Source organism: Mya arenaria, chromosome 9 (assembly GCF_026914265.1).
Source record: "Mya arenaria isolate MELC-2E11 chromosome 9, ASM2691426v1".
Lineage (NCBI taxonomy): Eukaryota > Metazoa > Mollusca > Bivalvia > Myida > Myidae > Mya > Mya arenaria.
In genome coordinates this window covers 67,401,874-67,419,568 of record NC_069130.1, presented here as the reverse complement: position 1 = coordinate 67,419,568, position 17,695 = coordinate 67,401,874, and the positions used below count along the sequence as shown (strand labels likewise).

The 17,695-nt window shown below is 33.0% G+C and overlaps 1 protein-coding gene across 1 annotated transcript; it reads right to left on the bottom strand.

Annotated features, from left to right (window-relative positions):
* Positions 1-463: 463 nt before the first annotated feature.
* Positions 464-6,401, bottom strand: LOC128246295 (uncharacterized). The gene is made up of 10 exons (XM_052964489.1): positions 6,312-6,401; positions 5,859-5,938; positions 5,459-5,546; positions 5,105-5,185; positions 4,314-4,395; positions 3,987-4,060; positions 3,569-3,676; positions 3,195-3,298; positions 721-1,549; positions 464-571 (listed from the first exon to the last, which is right to left on the bottom strand). The coding sequence occupies exons 1-10, from the start codon at positions 6,399-6,401 to the stop codon at positions 464-466; spliced, it is 1,644 nt and encodes a 547-aa protein (XP_052820449.1).
* Positions 6,402-17,695: the final 11,294 nt, after the last annotated feature.

The window sequence follows — 17,695 nt, the reverse complement described above, 5'->3', positions numbered from 1 at the left end:
TCCTATAAACGTGCAGAGCTGAAATGATTTAAATTTAACAAAGTTCTGAACAATCAGCACATTGTCTATGTACTGTTAAAGAAAAAATGGTCTTTCAAAATTTTAGTCAAACAATAACAATATTATTACACTCTATTTCATACAAAGTTTGTTGGCCAAAGATACAATCTATAATCTTAACATTTGCTAGTACATGTACATTCAATATGTAATATGCAGTAGATGAGCTAATAATGTTAACAATGATAATCTAAGATACAATTGGTATTATGTCGAAAAGGTTCTTTGATAGACAAATAGATGTATTCGGAAATGAAATATAGAGCAATCTCAGCTTTCAATGATCTGTCTATTAAGTTGTAGTGACAACACTTTGAATTTCGAGACTAGATGTAAAGTCAATGCTAATATTTTTTTAAACACTTTTTAATATTTGTTTCTTGTTATTTGATAATTATTATCACTAAGATTCTTTATAAGATGATGTCCAGAGAGAAAGATGAACTAAAGCAGTAAGTCGACACTGGTTTGGTTGATCCTCCCTGCTGTCATGGTAATAATGTGCTGCTCTCTGAAGAGGATTGAGGAAAACACAAAGCAGATGTTCAAAAATATATATCAAATATTCACATTACTAAAGACATGAAGGCATTCATCCTTACCCTCTTGCCATGTTAACTTACATGGATTTACTAAACTACAACATAACCTACTATAAACCATACATTTGACCGGAGCTGTACCTGTATAAACAGTCAAAGGTACTGGACGCTCCTTCAAAGTCTTACCCTGATTGTTCTCATCTAGCCACCCAGCACCGCAATCACAATTACCTTCAGGAACAGATGGAGATAGCTCTACCCCATACACACATCCGTTTGCATCTCTCTCACAATCAGGAGTTGACCAGGTGTCACGATTGCAGGTATTAAGCATCAACTTACTGATTCCTTGCTCACAGGGAAGATGATTGCTCTTTGCAGGAAAATTCCAAAGCCCGGTTTCTTCTTCAAAATAGTGTAAACTACTACTACTACCACCACCACCACTATCACTTGGCCCAGTACTACTTTCAACTTCAAACGTTTCTAACCTTTCAACTTCATCACCATCATCAGTAAAATTTGCCACTGGAGTTATTGTAACCATGTCACAGTCTGAACTATCTCCATCACCAGCATCAACTCCATCCTCAAGAAGATCAAGCCAGTGCTCTGATTGTGATTTTAGAACAGACAGATGTTTACAAACCTTTGATGTGAGCAAGTTGCCGACATATTTCTTATGACCCTTTCCTGCCTTGCACTGGCCACTGTCACAAGTCACTATGTAGGTTCCCTTACTTTTATTAAAAGTTAACCTTACCATAACTGGCAAGCTGTCTTCACCAGCTAACACATAATACTTACGCAAATTCTTACCTTTGTACATTTCAACTAGCGAATTACCTACATACTGTAATCCTTGTTGAACAAAAATGTTTGGCCCGTCATTTCCCATTGCCTTGCCTGCATCTGGGAGATACGGAACAACCATCTCTTTCACAAACCTACAATGTATGCATGTAACACAATTACCCTGGATATCTAAAACTACACAGTCATTTCCAATGAATTACAATCAGGGACATTCAATAGAGTTTTGTATATGCTGCAGGAACAGTAATAGAAGGAGCCTGATTCTTGCTGATATTTAACGGTGTAAACAAAATCATTCACCTTAAAAGAACCATCAGTTTCACTATAGTTGTTTAAACAACAAATGAGAGTGTCATCCTCATTTTGTGCTATGACAAATTTTCCTTGTTCAGACTTAATATTAAGACAATAATTTTCATAAACCGAGACACTCATCTCTGAGATTGAATTATGCTCAGATGTAGCTTCAAGTGTGTGTTCAAGAGCATTTGCTGTCACTGTCACTAATCTAAATCCTTTTCTGGTTCTTTTTGGAGCTGGTTCATGTTCAGATATAGTAGTAGTTTCTCCTGAATTCATTAAAACAGACTCTGGGAAAAAAACTTCCTTATAAAATGAGAACAATGCATCAGTATTTCCTTCAAGATAAAGTGAAAGAGTTTTATTTCTCACAGAGGTTGCATGACAAGTTGTTTTTAACAAATTTGAATCAAACCTACATTTAACTGTAAAATACTTTAAATCATTTAGTGCCCTTATGTCACCTGCCATGCAATTTAGAAATACTGATTGCTTTTCAAGAGTACTCAACACCTGTGTTGGCAGTTGCATCATGCATCGTGAATCTGGAAAAGAAACTGGAAGAGACCTATTGAGACGAAAGTCTACTATTAATTTTTCTATATTTCTTACAGAAAGAGAATTGCTAAGAAATGTCTTATCTTCATTTACTAATGAAACATTATTTTTGAATGGAATAAGACAAACAGTATGTCCAAAAAGACACATTTCTTCGGTAGACGGTAACTTTGATAAGTCTGCAATACAAGGTAATATACTTTTGACATTCCTTTGAAATATTGTACCAGGGTGGTCTCTGATGTTATCACGTTTATTATTGATCAAATGCCTTTTCTTAATATCCTCAGACGTCAATACACTATGAAGGATTGTACTTTGCTCAGTCAGTCCATACTGCTGTTGGAGTTCAAAAAGAAACCTTTGTTCCAAAAAGCCATCAAAAACCCCAGATTCAATGTAGCGAACATAATGAACAACAACATCATCAATACTGCATTTGAAAACAGTACAAGCAAATGTTCCCTGAGTGCATTTGTCATATGATGCTTAATTGGCTGCTACTGTTTCAGGCTTTAAAATACTCTGCCTCTTTGACGTAAGCATTTCATTTTGAACCATTATCTCTAAAATTTTCTTTATAAAGATAATTGCAGGGGAGCATCTATCAAGATTATCAATTAAAGTTTTGAACCATTCACACTTATATCGACTTGGTTCTGAATCAAGCTTTCTTTTCAAACTTGACCTTAAAGAAGTACCACTATAAAAGTCTGATATTAATTCTGATCTTTCTGTTTCAATAAAGTCGTATCTCAGTTGTTTATCATTTTCCAAAACAGAATCAGAGTGGGCAGAGGAGGTAGAAGGTCCTTGATCATTACCCCCTTTATTCTTGCCATGGACCTGTCTTCAGCACAAAGTAACTTATTTATAAGTGTATTTCTATTAAGCATTTTATAATCAAGTTGTCCTGACCTTACTTTTTCCATGTTTTGTAAATGGTCAGCTACAGTATATGGTCCAGAGGCTGGAAGGTCACAGGACTCACCATTGAAGAAAGGGATATTCAACTCCACTCTCTGAAATTGATAAAATTCTATACCCATACAAGATTTCTTTCATTCTTCTAAATTATTGTTCAAATATTGTATTTTCCACACAATGCATGATTAAGAGTCATTGACAAAGGTTTTTCTTCTTCAGAAAATAAAGAATGTTATAGAAAAAAACAATCAATTGACAAATGTTATTTATATGTATCATGAAAAAATTAAAAGGGGTAAGAAAATAATTCTTATATACATATAATGCATAATTTTGTAATCCATATCTCAGTTCAAGTGTTTTACCAAATTAATGGGGCATGAGAGTAAATCTGTTGTGTCATGGAGCTGACCCTCTGGTAGTGTTGACAACCAATCCTCAATGCTGATGAAGGTTTCTGCTACTCTAGTAGTCTAATAAATAGGAATGCAAGTAAATAGAATGTAACTTGATAAAAAAATTAAAATTGTAACAATAACAAAATTATCTTCAATAAACATAGTAAATCATCATATTTCACACATATTTTTAGTGAATATATTATTCTCATAACCTTAAACCACTTCTTAACATATTAAATAAATTAATCGTTTTTATGATTACATATTTAAGACAAATGTTCTCAAGACTTTGTTTGAATTGAATATTGACTAAGTTTATGATTATAATGATAATTATTACTGTTGCCCTTTAATAAGTATAATGAAAGTGAATACTTTTTACCGGTCCAGGGTTCTGCTCAACATCATTGGCCAACAATAACCTCCTTCTTGTAGTATCCACGTTCTGTTGAAAGTCTGTAAAGATTTTCATGCTTTAAACATTAACAGTTTAAACATTTTAAAAATAAGCTTGTAATACCATAAATCTGAAATGAATACATTGCCTACAAATGCTTAATACTGTAAACTAAAAAATAATAAAATAAAGAGTTATCTTCTGAATACTTCCAATGTCATACAAAGCAAACTTAGTCACAACAATCATGTCGAACATTTAAATGCACTGATTTCTTTGTAAATACGTACCCTTCTGTTATTTTTTTCTTACCTTTCTTGGGGGGATTGAGATTTACTTGACGGTCTTCCTTATCCTCAAAGATTGCCCATGGTGCCTGTTTCCTTGGAGAATCCTGAGTCAACAAAGAGTATAATTTAAACAAGTAATAAATAATATTCTTCAAGAGTAAGAACTGTCTACAGATATTGATCTTAATATGTTTTACATATCTTTTACAATTATATAGAATTATATTATTTTTTACTACATCACCAAATTCTACTACCTCAAAACTCCTTTATTATTTCTTTTATATCATTTATTTTAAACATGTCTCTACAAAAAAATACCAGTCACTCTCTCAATAATCAACGAGATCAGACTATTTGTGACTTTTGATCAAAAAGATGTTTCATTTCCTAATCTCATTTACCTTTGATTTAACATCCATCTGAATATACTTTGAAATGGTCCTTCCATGAACATGACGTTTGTGTATATGATCTAGGAGAAAATCGTCCCTAGAACATCTAACCTTGCAGTCAGGACAGTTCAACCAATGCTGATGCTAAAAATGTTGAAGTTAAAGTAAAAAAGTAACCATTGGGCATAACTATTCAAAACAGTTATAAAAGTTGAAACAACTATGCATTACCATGATTACCCTATTGTGTAGTAACACACCTTAAATGAGATATTATGAGAATATTGACAATCAGATGTAAGCAATTTCACCGTGAAATGATTTATGACAAATAAATTATTTGTCATAAATCATTTGAAATAATAAAAGTTAAATTTATTTTTAATACAGTTAAATAATTGATTTGAATTTTTTATACCTTGTTCGCACATCTTTTTGGCTTAGGCAATGGTGTGTTTTTTCTAATGGTTTTCTTTCCTGCTGTCACAGCTTTCAGTTTCTGAAATGTAAAATTAATTGAAATACTACTTAAACCATCTTTTTATATACATGTGAAAATATCTCTATAGACATTTTCTTCATTCATGCTTGACCAAAGCCTTCAATTAAAGTATTGTAATATCTTAACTAACAAAATGTGAATGATACAATGAAGTAATTATAACATCTACAGTGTACTCCTTTCATCATACATAACAATTGTCTTGAATTAAACAACACTCATGCATTTTTGTTTGCAATGTTAATGTACCAAGGTCGTCATATTATATACCAAGGGTAAGCCATGTATGTTCCTAGCTGGAAGGCAAACTGCAACATCCCACAGAAGCAGATGAACATGGTCACTAGTGTCAATAATACTGCAATATAAAAATGCATAATAATATAATCTGTTATTTACTGTTTGTTTTTTTCATGAATGAAAATAAATTTTAACCCAGAATTAACAACAGACAAGACAATCTTCTATTTGTAGCATAGGTTATCATTTTCTAATTTAATCTAAAGAAGAATATATAAAAAGAACCCATTTAACTTTACACATTTTTTGTACATTACGTTAATCAGAAATAAGCAAAAGAAACCAGTGGTTTAGTATGTATTATATGTCTGTGTGTACAAGTGTGACAATATCATGTAGCAATGAAATAAAGAATAAAAATTATGACAACCTTGTCTTCCCACGCTTCCTTTCCTGCACCTTCATCTTCTTTCGGCCTTTTCTCTCTGGGGTTTCCTGTCTGTTTTGAACCTGGAAAAGAATTATTAAAAATACCATATAATATTGAAATTACTATTACACTTGTTCATACAGTACACATTTCTTACGCAGTTTTGTTAAAAGCTTTAAACTGTGGCATATACCAATTCATGGTTCTGCAACATTGAAAACCAAAACTGCCTAGCTTCAAAGAGATGGAAGTCAATGATTGTACTCATAAGATTCTTATTATCAATAACTTAGTATAGTTTTAAATACCCCTGAGCATATATTAAATCATCTGATCAGCGATGAATGCTTTTTTTTAAAAGCTGCTTATGCATTTAAATGTGTCTGATGTTCATCGAAAAATAATATATTAAATACCGATACATTGTGAAAATCATAGCGCAAGAAATTGAACCTTTTCCTTCTTTTCCGGAAGTTTAATGCGAATAGGCACGTTCTTCAGATCTTCTTCATGAATCTGTGCCATCATCTGAATCATAATCATATTGTATTGTACCTGAGCCACAACATGAAACCAACTTAAATCTACATCACAGAGGTAATATGTCAAATGCGTACAACAAATATAAAATATCAGTTTTATTAACCTGCTGCACTACAGTGGAATACGACCGCTGTTCCATAGTTTTTACTGGTGGTACGGTTGCATCCTCCTCCTCAGCTGCTGACGGCTCTATCTCTTGTAGTTCTGGCCACTCTTCTTCATCTACTTCATCATACAACCAATGGGAGTCAGCATGAAGATCTTCAGGCACCGTCTTGCTCCATATCTGTTAAGATGCAGTCCATCCTTGGCCAGAACCTAGATTATTAACAATGTATAAACATGTAAAAAAGGAGATGCATCGGCAGAAAAGAGCTTTTATCCCAGTTGTAAATATTTACTCAAAATGCCTTTAAGGCGGTATACTTCATATGATTATCATATTAGTAGGCCACGATTAATATTGAAACCCGTATCATGCTACTTTATAAAAGAATTATTTAATTAATGAAATACATAAATATAAAATAAATTAAAGCAAAATAATATCTGAATGGATTAGAATACATGTACTAGCTATAATTTCAAATGCATTTACACATCACACATTTCTAAACTGGGTGATTGTCTGGTAAGTGCAGTGGTTAGCACACTCACTCCTTAGCAAGGCTACCTGGGTTGAATTCCTGGCCTGGGCACAAGTTGGGATTTTTGGTTACCATGCCAGACAAGTGGCTTTTCTCTTGTAACCCCACAATACAAAAACTCACTTTTGCGCAAAATTGTGCCAATAAGAGTAACTTTACAATTAACTTTTTTCACAGTGGTTGTAAAATTAATAAAGTTTAAACCAAACTAGGTCAGAGTTAACCTGTTCTGGATTTAAGAAACTCGGAAAAAGGTCTCAGATATAATGAACTATAACAGTATTTTGGAATTGACAAAAAAATTCTAGTCATAACTATCTGATCAAATACACATTCAAAATATGTTCATTTTGGCCATTTATCAGACCATCATAAAACAGATCTATATAAGCAGACATTTTAACTTTGATCTGAAAAACTGATAACTGACTGGCATCTGATTTGACATTCCACGGCAAGATCTACATAAACACATAATAAAAGGTCCAATCAGATAGCTATAAATTTTAAATTATTTAAAGTAATAAATTATTTTTTGTTATTGGCGTTGGGGATTGGAGTATCTTACCTCTGTTGAGCAGTCATACTGAAAAAACCTCACATAGGGTATATGTAATGCAACATCTTGCAGTGCTTGGTTGGCGCGCATCACCCAATGTTGGCATGCTCTCAACATCTTCAAGGACAAGAAACCGCGTCCGCTAAAGTCTGGCGCCCTCGGCAAGATTGAGCACAGAACAATCTCTGCTCCAGGAGCTGTCTCTCTGAGAACATCTACAACCTCTGAAGCATTCCTGAATCCAAAAATGGTCTGTTTCATTGGAAAAAAATCAGTATTTTATTACGATTCTTGATGAAGTGTCAAAACGTAGGTTTAATACAAATGCTTTTATCTGTTTTATTCTTAGCTTCAAAATAAAAAAAGAAAGTACTGGCTGTGTTGAGTTTGAAAAATATGTATAATTGCTCTTTCTGTTCATTATCACTTGAAAGTAGTGATGTTGATGACAATGATGTAAACAAAATTCAATGTCAGCACACAATAAATAGAGAGTTGAAGACAAAATGATCTTTTTCAAAGAAAGATGGTCAGAAGTCTTCTGGGGAATGTGTTACTTATCATGCATTTGTTAAAATAGATTTTTTTTCCTGGATCAGACATTACGAAAGTTCAGAAAAAGTCTCGGTCATTCGAACCCACAGCCTCTGATATTTTGTCGGTCCGATAGAAAATTTGCTGGTCCTACAATTTTTGTTTGATAACTTGCTTTATCAAAGCCTTTGTTGCTAATTTTACAATTACAAGAAATAAAAATGTATTAAGATATTAACCAGTAAATCTTTATCACAAATAACTAATATTTCAGGTTGCCATATTTTGACAGACACTCGCACTTAATCGTAATGAAAATTCCGACTGGGCGAATTTTTGGCAATTTGTATTCTTTGGACCATACCAGTACGGTTTTCGTTATCAAATAGCATGTTCCAAAGGATTATGGATAAGATTATTGTTTGAAACATTTGGAACTATCATTTAAAGCATTCCAATGTTTATGACAAAAGTTTATCATTTTAGCGTTTCAAAACATCGCGCGATATATACACAGTAGTAAACATTATTTTGTAATGTATTGCAAAGGGAGGCAAATGCTGCATGGTGTTTGATTTAATGCGGTATGCATTCCGACTTTTACACTATTGGAAAACGACATCGGATTCGAAAACAAATGGTTATATGATAATTTCATTAAAAAAAACGATTTTCTGTTAAACAAAATAAATTATTCTTACTTTAAATCCGTGTTTGATAATTGATAAAGATTAAATCTTCATTATTTTTTTTATTTAACCTCGCCGTGAATACTGTCGGTCAGACGGACTGACCCCATCACAAATTTAGTCGGACCGAGTCAAAATTTACCAGTCAGGAACGTCGGACAGACAGTTTTCCCGATGTCTGCTGGATTACCTGCAAGGCTAGTGCCTCAGTGAATCGTTCCTATTTGAAAGGCAGAAGGAGCCAATTGACTCAACTACCGTACAATGCATGCATTCAACCATGTCAACTCCATCAAGTAGTGAATAATTGCATGACTATTATCGATCATGTCATTGATAACATTTCCGGGGTTATAATCACGTTTGATGAGTATGGCCCTAGTGCGCAGGTATTACCAATTGGACAATGCAAACTGTTACTATATATAGTAACATATGTTTAAAGATAATATATGGTGTTGCAGAAACGCGTTTACATGTGTCAAATTAGAAAGTACTAAATTTAAAAATAAGAGTTTCAAAACTTATTACAGCAATTCACATATTCAATAATGAATATTTTATAAAATCCTTTTAAATCATCTAAACTATGCACCTGTAGAAATCATCGATTGTACAAAATACATCATTGGAACCAAGGTGAAGGTATATACTCCTGAAATGCTGATGTTCCACCTCTTCCCGAACTCGGCAGCGGAAGTTCTTCCTGTCTTTTACGTAACGAGCACCTTCAAACAAGTGAAAAATACATAGATATCAATTTTAGCATAGATAGCAATTTGTTCTTGACATCATTCATAAAGTACTGTGAGCATTTCTAGTGATATTAAAAAGCATTGGCAGCTTTTTTATGCGTAGCAGTTACATTCTTTGTAATAGTAGTTTTGTGAAACTTGCCCAGTTGGGCAATTTGCTTTTAGAATTTAATTGCCCGAAACCATTGTAACTTGCCGTTATATAATTAAGTTAAAAAAAAATGCTTCATGCCTCAAGTGTGGCAACTTGTGAACGTCACTGATCTCACGCTTACATATTTAATCTATTCTTAAAGATATGGTTCCTTTAACAAATGCAGTTTTATTTGATTGCACCACCATTTCATACAGGTGTCACAGTCTATTGGCTTGCTATGATGGCTGGAATCGTCTCTTCCTTTATTTAGCCTTTAAGCCCCTCAGTGCCAAGTGAATTCTGTGGTTTTGTTTTTTCGCGCTGAAAACTGGGGAATGGGCCTTCCATTTGGCAGAAATTTTACCAGCAGTTTGTTCCCACATGGTGGCAAATTCACTTGGAATTGACTGGACAGGTCAAAGTTCCTGCTATTCGATGGACTGGGGGGGGGGGCATGGTTACAATTGACTGGTGCATTATATCTCTCCTTGGCACAACATTACCTTTAAGTGTGGTCTTGTATTGTTAGGGAAACCATGAGTACCCGGGGGAAACCCACTTGAACGACCTGGTACAGTCAGGCAACAAGTTCACCAATGTTAACGACTTAGATAGTACTATTGTGTGTAACACTCTGTGGCCTAGATGTCCGCCTACGGAGCGGGAGGTTGTGGGTTTGATTCCTGGCCGCGTCATACCAGACGTTAAAAGTTGGTATAAGTAGTTCCCTTGCCTGGCACTCGGCAATTAAAGACATTATAAGTGGTGTACTCAGTACTGGTTAAACCCAGGAAAGTTGTAGCCGGTGTATCGGTGCTTTACACCGAGCACGTAAAAGAACCAAAGGGTCCTTTCCAAAAAGCTAGGGTATCGCACACAGATTTCCTTGTATCCCGCCACTGTCTCTTCCGCGTGCTGTCCCTTCAGCAAAAACAAAGGACCCAATTGGAAATAAGTGCTTGCACTTTCACGGGTTATCCTTGACCACAAGGATACAAACATACATACATCTGGAACGGCTGCAGTTTTGTACTCAAAAACCTTCTTTTTACAGTTACTATGATTGACATAATCAGTATAAGATCTGAAAGATATAGTACTCATGAATCAAAACAAATTTATGTCGTAAAAATTTAGGTTTTTATCCACTTCAAAAATTGTATAATGAAACTTACCTGAGACGGCCAGGAATGAAATATTCACGTTGTGAGACCGAGTGTTGCTCGAATCTCGGAGTCTGTAGACATTGGAGTCACCAGCCACCAAAACACCTTCCATAATAAGCTTAAAATAAACTAAACAGCAATTTTGCAAAGTGTACGGATATAATTTGATTTTAAAATCAACATAAAGCACGCGGAGAAATTCAAAAACCTAGATTCGATCGCGAAAATACAAGACTTTTAGTACTGAAGTTGACAGGCTTCAAAAAAGGAGCGCGTCACAAAACTTTTAATGCGTAACAAAGAATTAAATATTTATAAAGATCAATCGGCAATCGAAACGTTATGACAAGAACAAGCAGAGCGCTTTGAAAACAGTCTTTTTGCAATGTTGAGAAAAATTTGGAGTTTTCCTCTGGAACATTCGAGAGAATGCACCGCATCCGTTTCTGATTACCTTGACCTTATCTAAATCATATGACCGATCATGTGATTTCTTTATTATAGTGCTATTTTTAGCATTACCAACGCGAACCAAACGGCCTCTGTTAGATAATATTTTCTTCCAAATAATTACATATAAAAAATATTTGCAGAAAATGACGTCACATGCCAAAAACACTCCGAGTCAGCCAATAAAGGTTTTAAAGATAACATGAATTTGCAACATTTTCATAAAATCAAAGGACTGAAGGCTCATACCACAATCTGCAGAACGTTCTATATTTAATACATCTTGTGGTTGCTTCAATGCACGATTTCTTATATAATATCATTTTCGTCGTTGTGGTGGAGCTGTGGAGGTAAACTGGTGCGTCATTGGCTCTCCCTCTGGTTGCTTCAGGCATCGGCAGTCCTTCCTCCTTTTAAAAATGATATATTTTTTGAAAAATTAACGCATGAATGGACCGCCAGTCTTGATTTTATTCATGTATTTAGTTTCCCTCATTTCATGTATTATTAATGGCATTATTTTAGATTCATAATTGTGACCATAGTTTGAAAATTACCATACTATTTTAGTATCTAGTACTATCTACCATCAGATTGTCTTGAATTTAATACCTAATATTATAATATTTCGACTCAGAGATTCACATAGTAATGCTACAAAGGTCATAAATATGATTTGATGCAATATAATACACTTTTTATGTTGAAGTAAGCCGAATGTTTTATATATTAATATATATATATATATATGTCTTAAATATATATTGTTTCCTATTGACAATCTATTTTTTCGTTTCGAATAGGCTGTCGGGTAAAGGATATAATTCCATGCAGTAATGGTGTCTTACCGTTAGGTTATGTTGTCATAGTTGTTCTGTTAATCAGTTCAAATATCAAATAAGTCTATCTGTGTGTGTTCTAGTAAAATAACAATAAGACAAGATAAGTCTTGTTTTCAACAATACCATTTACAAATTTTCATATTTATAATCATGGAAAATCAATATGTGTATATATCTGTAAATTTACTTAAACAACATTAAACAACCTTATTACAATTGTTATTATATTTGCGTTACAATGTCATGCATTAGTGTCCGTTCTTTAATGTAAAAATCTTTTGTTTTTGTTTTAACAATTCCTCTTCACCATATCTATATAATTGCATTAAATTGAATGTTGTTTTATATTGTTGAATGTATATTGTATGTATATCCAGACAAACAATTTGAGCATATTATACTAGTATTAAAATACAAACACCTTAGTTGTACAATTAAAATCTCTTAAGTATTGGTAAATGTATTATAATTATATTCCTGGCATCTAAATACGTAATTAACAGATATATAATAATTAATTATTGATAAGACTTGGTTGATTCACATAGTCAATTCTAATAACTTTTATTTGACAGTTCTAACATTATTTATTTATTTTTGAACCATGTTTATTATCAACTATTATTTGCTTGCATGTAATATTTATGTAAAGCTGTATCTTAGAAGTTTAAATATTAACATTGTCATAACCCTTTTCCACTCATTGTGTACATATATGTATCTGTATAATATGTTGTCTTGGGCCGGAGGCCTTTATCAATTAAATAAATTGAATTGAATTGAATTGATTTCCATGACAACGGGGAAACATTTCCATTCTCGTTAACATGTTTCAAACGTGACTGTTTTTAACCATTCTGTTCACCTTAGGGTTGAATAAGTATCGTGTTAATGTTGACATAGCATTGTTATTCATCCGAATGTTACTTAATGCACCGTCAGAGACCCATTTCTGATAACCGACCTGATAGAAGAATTGACGCGTACTGAAACAACAAAAAACATTATCATAGCGGATACGTGTATCACGATAAATCACATTTCTATCAATTTATATTTTCAGGTATTCAAGAAGATAAGTCCAACTTGATTTCAAACGTTGATGTGCTTGTGTAATAACCTTGCAGGGGATTTAAATGCGGCGTTATGGATCGGTGAGCAGTCATCACTATTGTTTTGGAAACCGTTACATAAAGCCGAGGATGTTCATTCAATGCTAGCATTTCGCACTCATTTCACAGGAAATTTACTGTTTTCAACAAGTTTTTCTATGAACAAAAAGTGTGTAGTTATTTAAAACGGACGCATACAGTTATGTTTATATTGTATAGATACAGTGATCATTGTTATTCACTTTTGGCTGAAGAACGAGTATTTAACGAGAAAAACAACAGCAACAACACCAGCAACCTCGCAATTAATCTCAGTCTATATTTAACACAAAAGATCCTGTTCGTTCCATTACGAAATCGATATATCAGCTTAAATTCAAAATAGTGTAAGAATAAAAAAAAAAAATTGAGTCAAATGGACACATATTTTTTTTCTTATATCACCTTTCCACATGGTAATTGTGTTTATATCGTTTGTCTTATATGGCTATTATACCATTAAACGTGTTCCCCTCTTTTTTCAAGACAGTACAAGGCAAATATTTCGATTATCGGTAACTCATCTGATTAAATTAATGTAACTAGTATTCTTTCTTTTATTGCACCACAAATACTAGTTAAACGGAAAGTTAGAAAGCAGGACGATTAACGATTTGAACATAGTGAAAATATGTCAGAGATATCATCGATTTGAATTTGCCAACGATAAGTAATACAACGGTTCATTTGAATATACATAGTATGATCTATTTGAATAATGTACGCTGCAGTTTTGTTTAAGGTAACAATTCTGCCTGCAATATTAAGAATGGTAATCTTATTCTACTTATTGATAACATAATGGCTATTTTCATGTCGCACTGTTCTATGCTAGATTATTGTAAGGGCCAAATATCCTCTAACTGTGTCTTCTTCAATCAGCATGTTTGGTGAGTGCTTGAGTATTTTATTATTCCTTGGCATCATAAAATGATTGCATTTTTCTAAGGCGGTTGCCGTGTGAAGATATGTTTCGCCAAAATTACCCTGATGAAAGACTGAACAACAACTTAGAATGATGATACTTTCCTTGATGCTGATTTATCCTCATTTTTTATATTATATCGTGCCCAAACAATATCAGTGAACATTTAAACTATATCGGTATTTTTTATTAAAACTTTTCTAAAATATGTTTGAACTTTGAATTTAGAACTTTCTCAATGAATTACAATTGAAGATTTCAATATCGAGCATACACCCTACGCTCTGTCTTGGAGAAGAAATGCCTCGTAGCTTTCACCATCATTTGATCAATACGAGTTATATAAGAGTTATCACTTTGAAAGAACAAATAACGATGCCAAAATAAAATGTAGGAAATCATTGTGACGTTTGAATAATGTATCTGCATGTTTATGTAGATAACGAATAGGAACCATGGCTTTCATGTCCATTTGTGTTGTAAATATAAAACAATTAATGCCTAATAAAGCAAATCGTTTGCGGCAGCGACAATAGTTCTAAGATTAAATCATTTGACAAAAACAGTACTCTCTTGTGAAGTGAATGACATGTTAAGTAGTAAGAGTGTTGTTGGTTTAATTGCGTCCTGTTTTGCGCTAAGAATCCAAGTTCTATGAAACCTGAAGGGTGGTTGACTAGCTTGTTTTTTTAATAACTGCATTAGCTGCATACCTTAGGAATGTTAGGAGCGTATATCAATAATTATGGTCACAAAAGACCAGTTGTCAATTGTTCCAAACATATATATTGTACACAAATAACACAACCAAGAAAGATGTTTCTAACATAACTATATGTACGATTGTAGTTATTAATTCCGGGGTTTGGTACATAAGTAAACTACCCATAAAAGGCCAATTATATCTTTTCTTGAAACATACAGAATAATACTTGATAGAATAATTAACTTCACAACATTTGTACTGATCAGCATTCAGAGCAAACAGTTATTAACATTAATTAGAGTTAGTAAGTGCCATTATTTACTTAAATACCTAAATACCTAAATGGCGATACTTATCTTCTTGATGACACAGCTGTAACTGATGTTACAAGATATACAAATATGTATATATGGACGAGACACAAACATTCCTATCATAGCATCAAATGCCATCTTTGTGCAAGGAAATTCTCTAAAATATTAATATCTTACTCTGCTAGCTCTTTGTAGGAAATATGCCGTCATCCGCTCTCGCTTGGCTATCCTTGTTCCAGTGTTGTACAAATAATATCTCTAGTAGGTCAGTGTTTTCCATGTTTGTTCTTAACGAAGTTGTAAGACTTGAAATGATAATGTATTACGTTATATCGCAAAGTGTATACAATGAACTATCAAGAAATATACATGGTAGACTTTAAAAAAAATCAACTGAAATGTGAATTTAAATAATAACGTCTAAGATGTATTTGAAAAAAATGATGACCTTCCCAACATGTTTGAAATATCTTATTTTAAGGATTGGACAAGAACAGTCATTGGACGATTTATTTGTTCAATAATAAAAAATCAATTGAAAAACCGAAGCACATTGAAATAATTATAATATCATCTTTTCGATACACACATCACATTTGAACATTCAAATAGTTGACGTTTGGCACCCCTTATTGTTATGATGAATGCATTTTTTTCTTTGATCCAAAATTACTCTCCATAATATGTGTCACATCCTGTCCTAACTTTTCACGTTAGGTTTGTAGTAAATATATTTACACATTACAGTCTATTTAACTTATAAACGTTGTTCGTATGCAGAGTTATGCTATCCACAACACACATAGAACACCTTTGTAATATGAATTATGTTTAAAGTCATCACCTGTTTCATTTACAATGTGTTGATTCATCATTGTTATGGTTTCGATGGCGTCTGCATTATTTCTTTTTCTGTCATCCGTAACAGGAACGACTATTATTAAACTCTGTTAACTGAACTGATATGACTTGCACTAGTTTTACAGATGCTAGCGTGATACATGGATTAAACTTCGACTAAGTGAACAACAACTTAAACTGATTTTTACTGCGTGTGTTTAAAATGTTCAGATTGAAGTTTATAGCTCGTTTTAGCTATTTGGATATGGGTTTTAACAAACGATTATGGCTTGTGAGAGGTACCATAATTATTCATCAATCCAAACTGGGACCGGAAAAACAAGGCTGAAATTGACATCAACATACGACTTAGCCCAGACTGGCAGAGCGAGTTAATATATACTAGATTTCCCACCTTGTCCGAGCGCTATTGCCAGATCGTATGTCAATCATCATCACAGGTAAGTCAGTTTTCTTTTCTTAAAATGGTCTGAGAGAGAGAGCTTGATATTAGTTTTCATACAGGTGAATGCTTTTCTTCTTAGTACAATACACTTCGGTCAAGACGCCCATCCTTATTTAGGAATTGCTTACTGGTGTTTCTATTAATAAATGTATACGATGCTTGTTATGAATATATGTATGACATTTTTTATGAATAGATTGGTATACATGTTGTACTGATGTTTTTTGGATGAATATTTATGTAGTTGTATACTTCAGGAAGATTTGCTAAGCTACACATAAACTCGAGAGATTTTTCCATAAACATGAAGACTGCTGACCTATGTCAGAACAGCTATACAGCTTTATGATTATTATAACAGTGTACCAACATTGGTTCTTTAATTGATTTCTAAATAAATATTTGATAGTGGGTTTTCTTAATATAGTTCAATATGATTTGAAATTAATGTTTAAAATTTATTTAATTAAAAATATGTTTATATATTAATTCAACTAAGACCAACACTATTCATAATAGATTTTAAGTTATTTAAATTTGATTTTTTAATTTTAATTTTGATTATAATTTAAATTTTAATTTATTTTAAATTTGATTTATTTTAATTTGATTTTATTTCAGTTGTAATTTAAATTTAATTAATTATTTTAAAAACAGATTTAAATTTAACCTCGTATCAGTTGACGTTGGTTCAACATTTATGCAAAAACATACAGAAACAAGCTCAGTAGCAAAAACTTTAAACATAAACCCGGTTTAATGGCACTGGGTAAACGTTTTCAAGTTTTCATTGACTTTGTTAAGAACTTCGTTGCGAATATTTATTTCGTTTTTTTACTATTTTATGTAGATTTGTCATGGCGGTTCGCGGATTGAAAATATACACTATGTTTTTTCCGAGAAGGAACTGAAAACAAATTACGAAAACAGACATGAGATAACTGACGTCGTACCGTCTGACGTCCGGAATTGTCCGCATTATATTACAAAGATAAGTAATGAGAGTGGTGTCCCCTTAACAAAACGCCCTCGTTTTTGTAAACAAATCTTTTTTGGTGATTAAATAATGAAGAATAAATGGAATTCTTGCTTCTTTAAATAAAAAAAGGACACT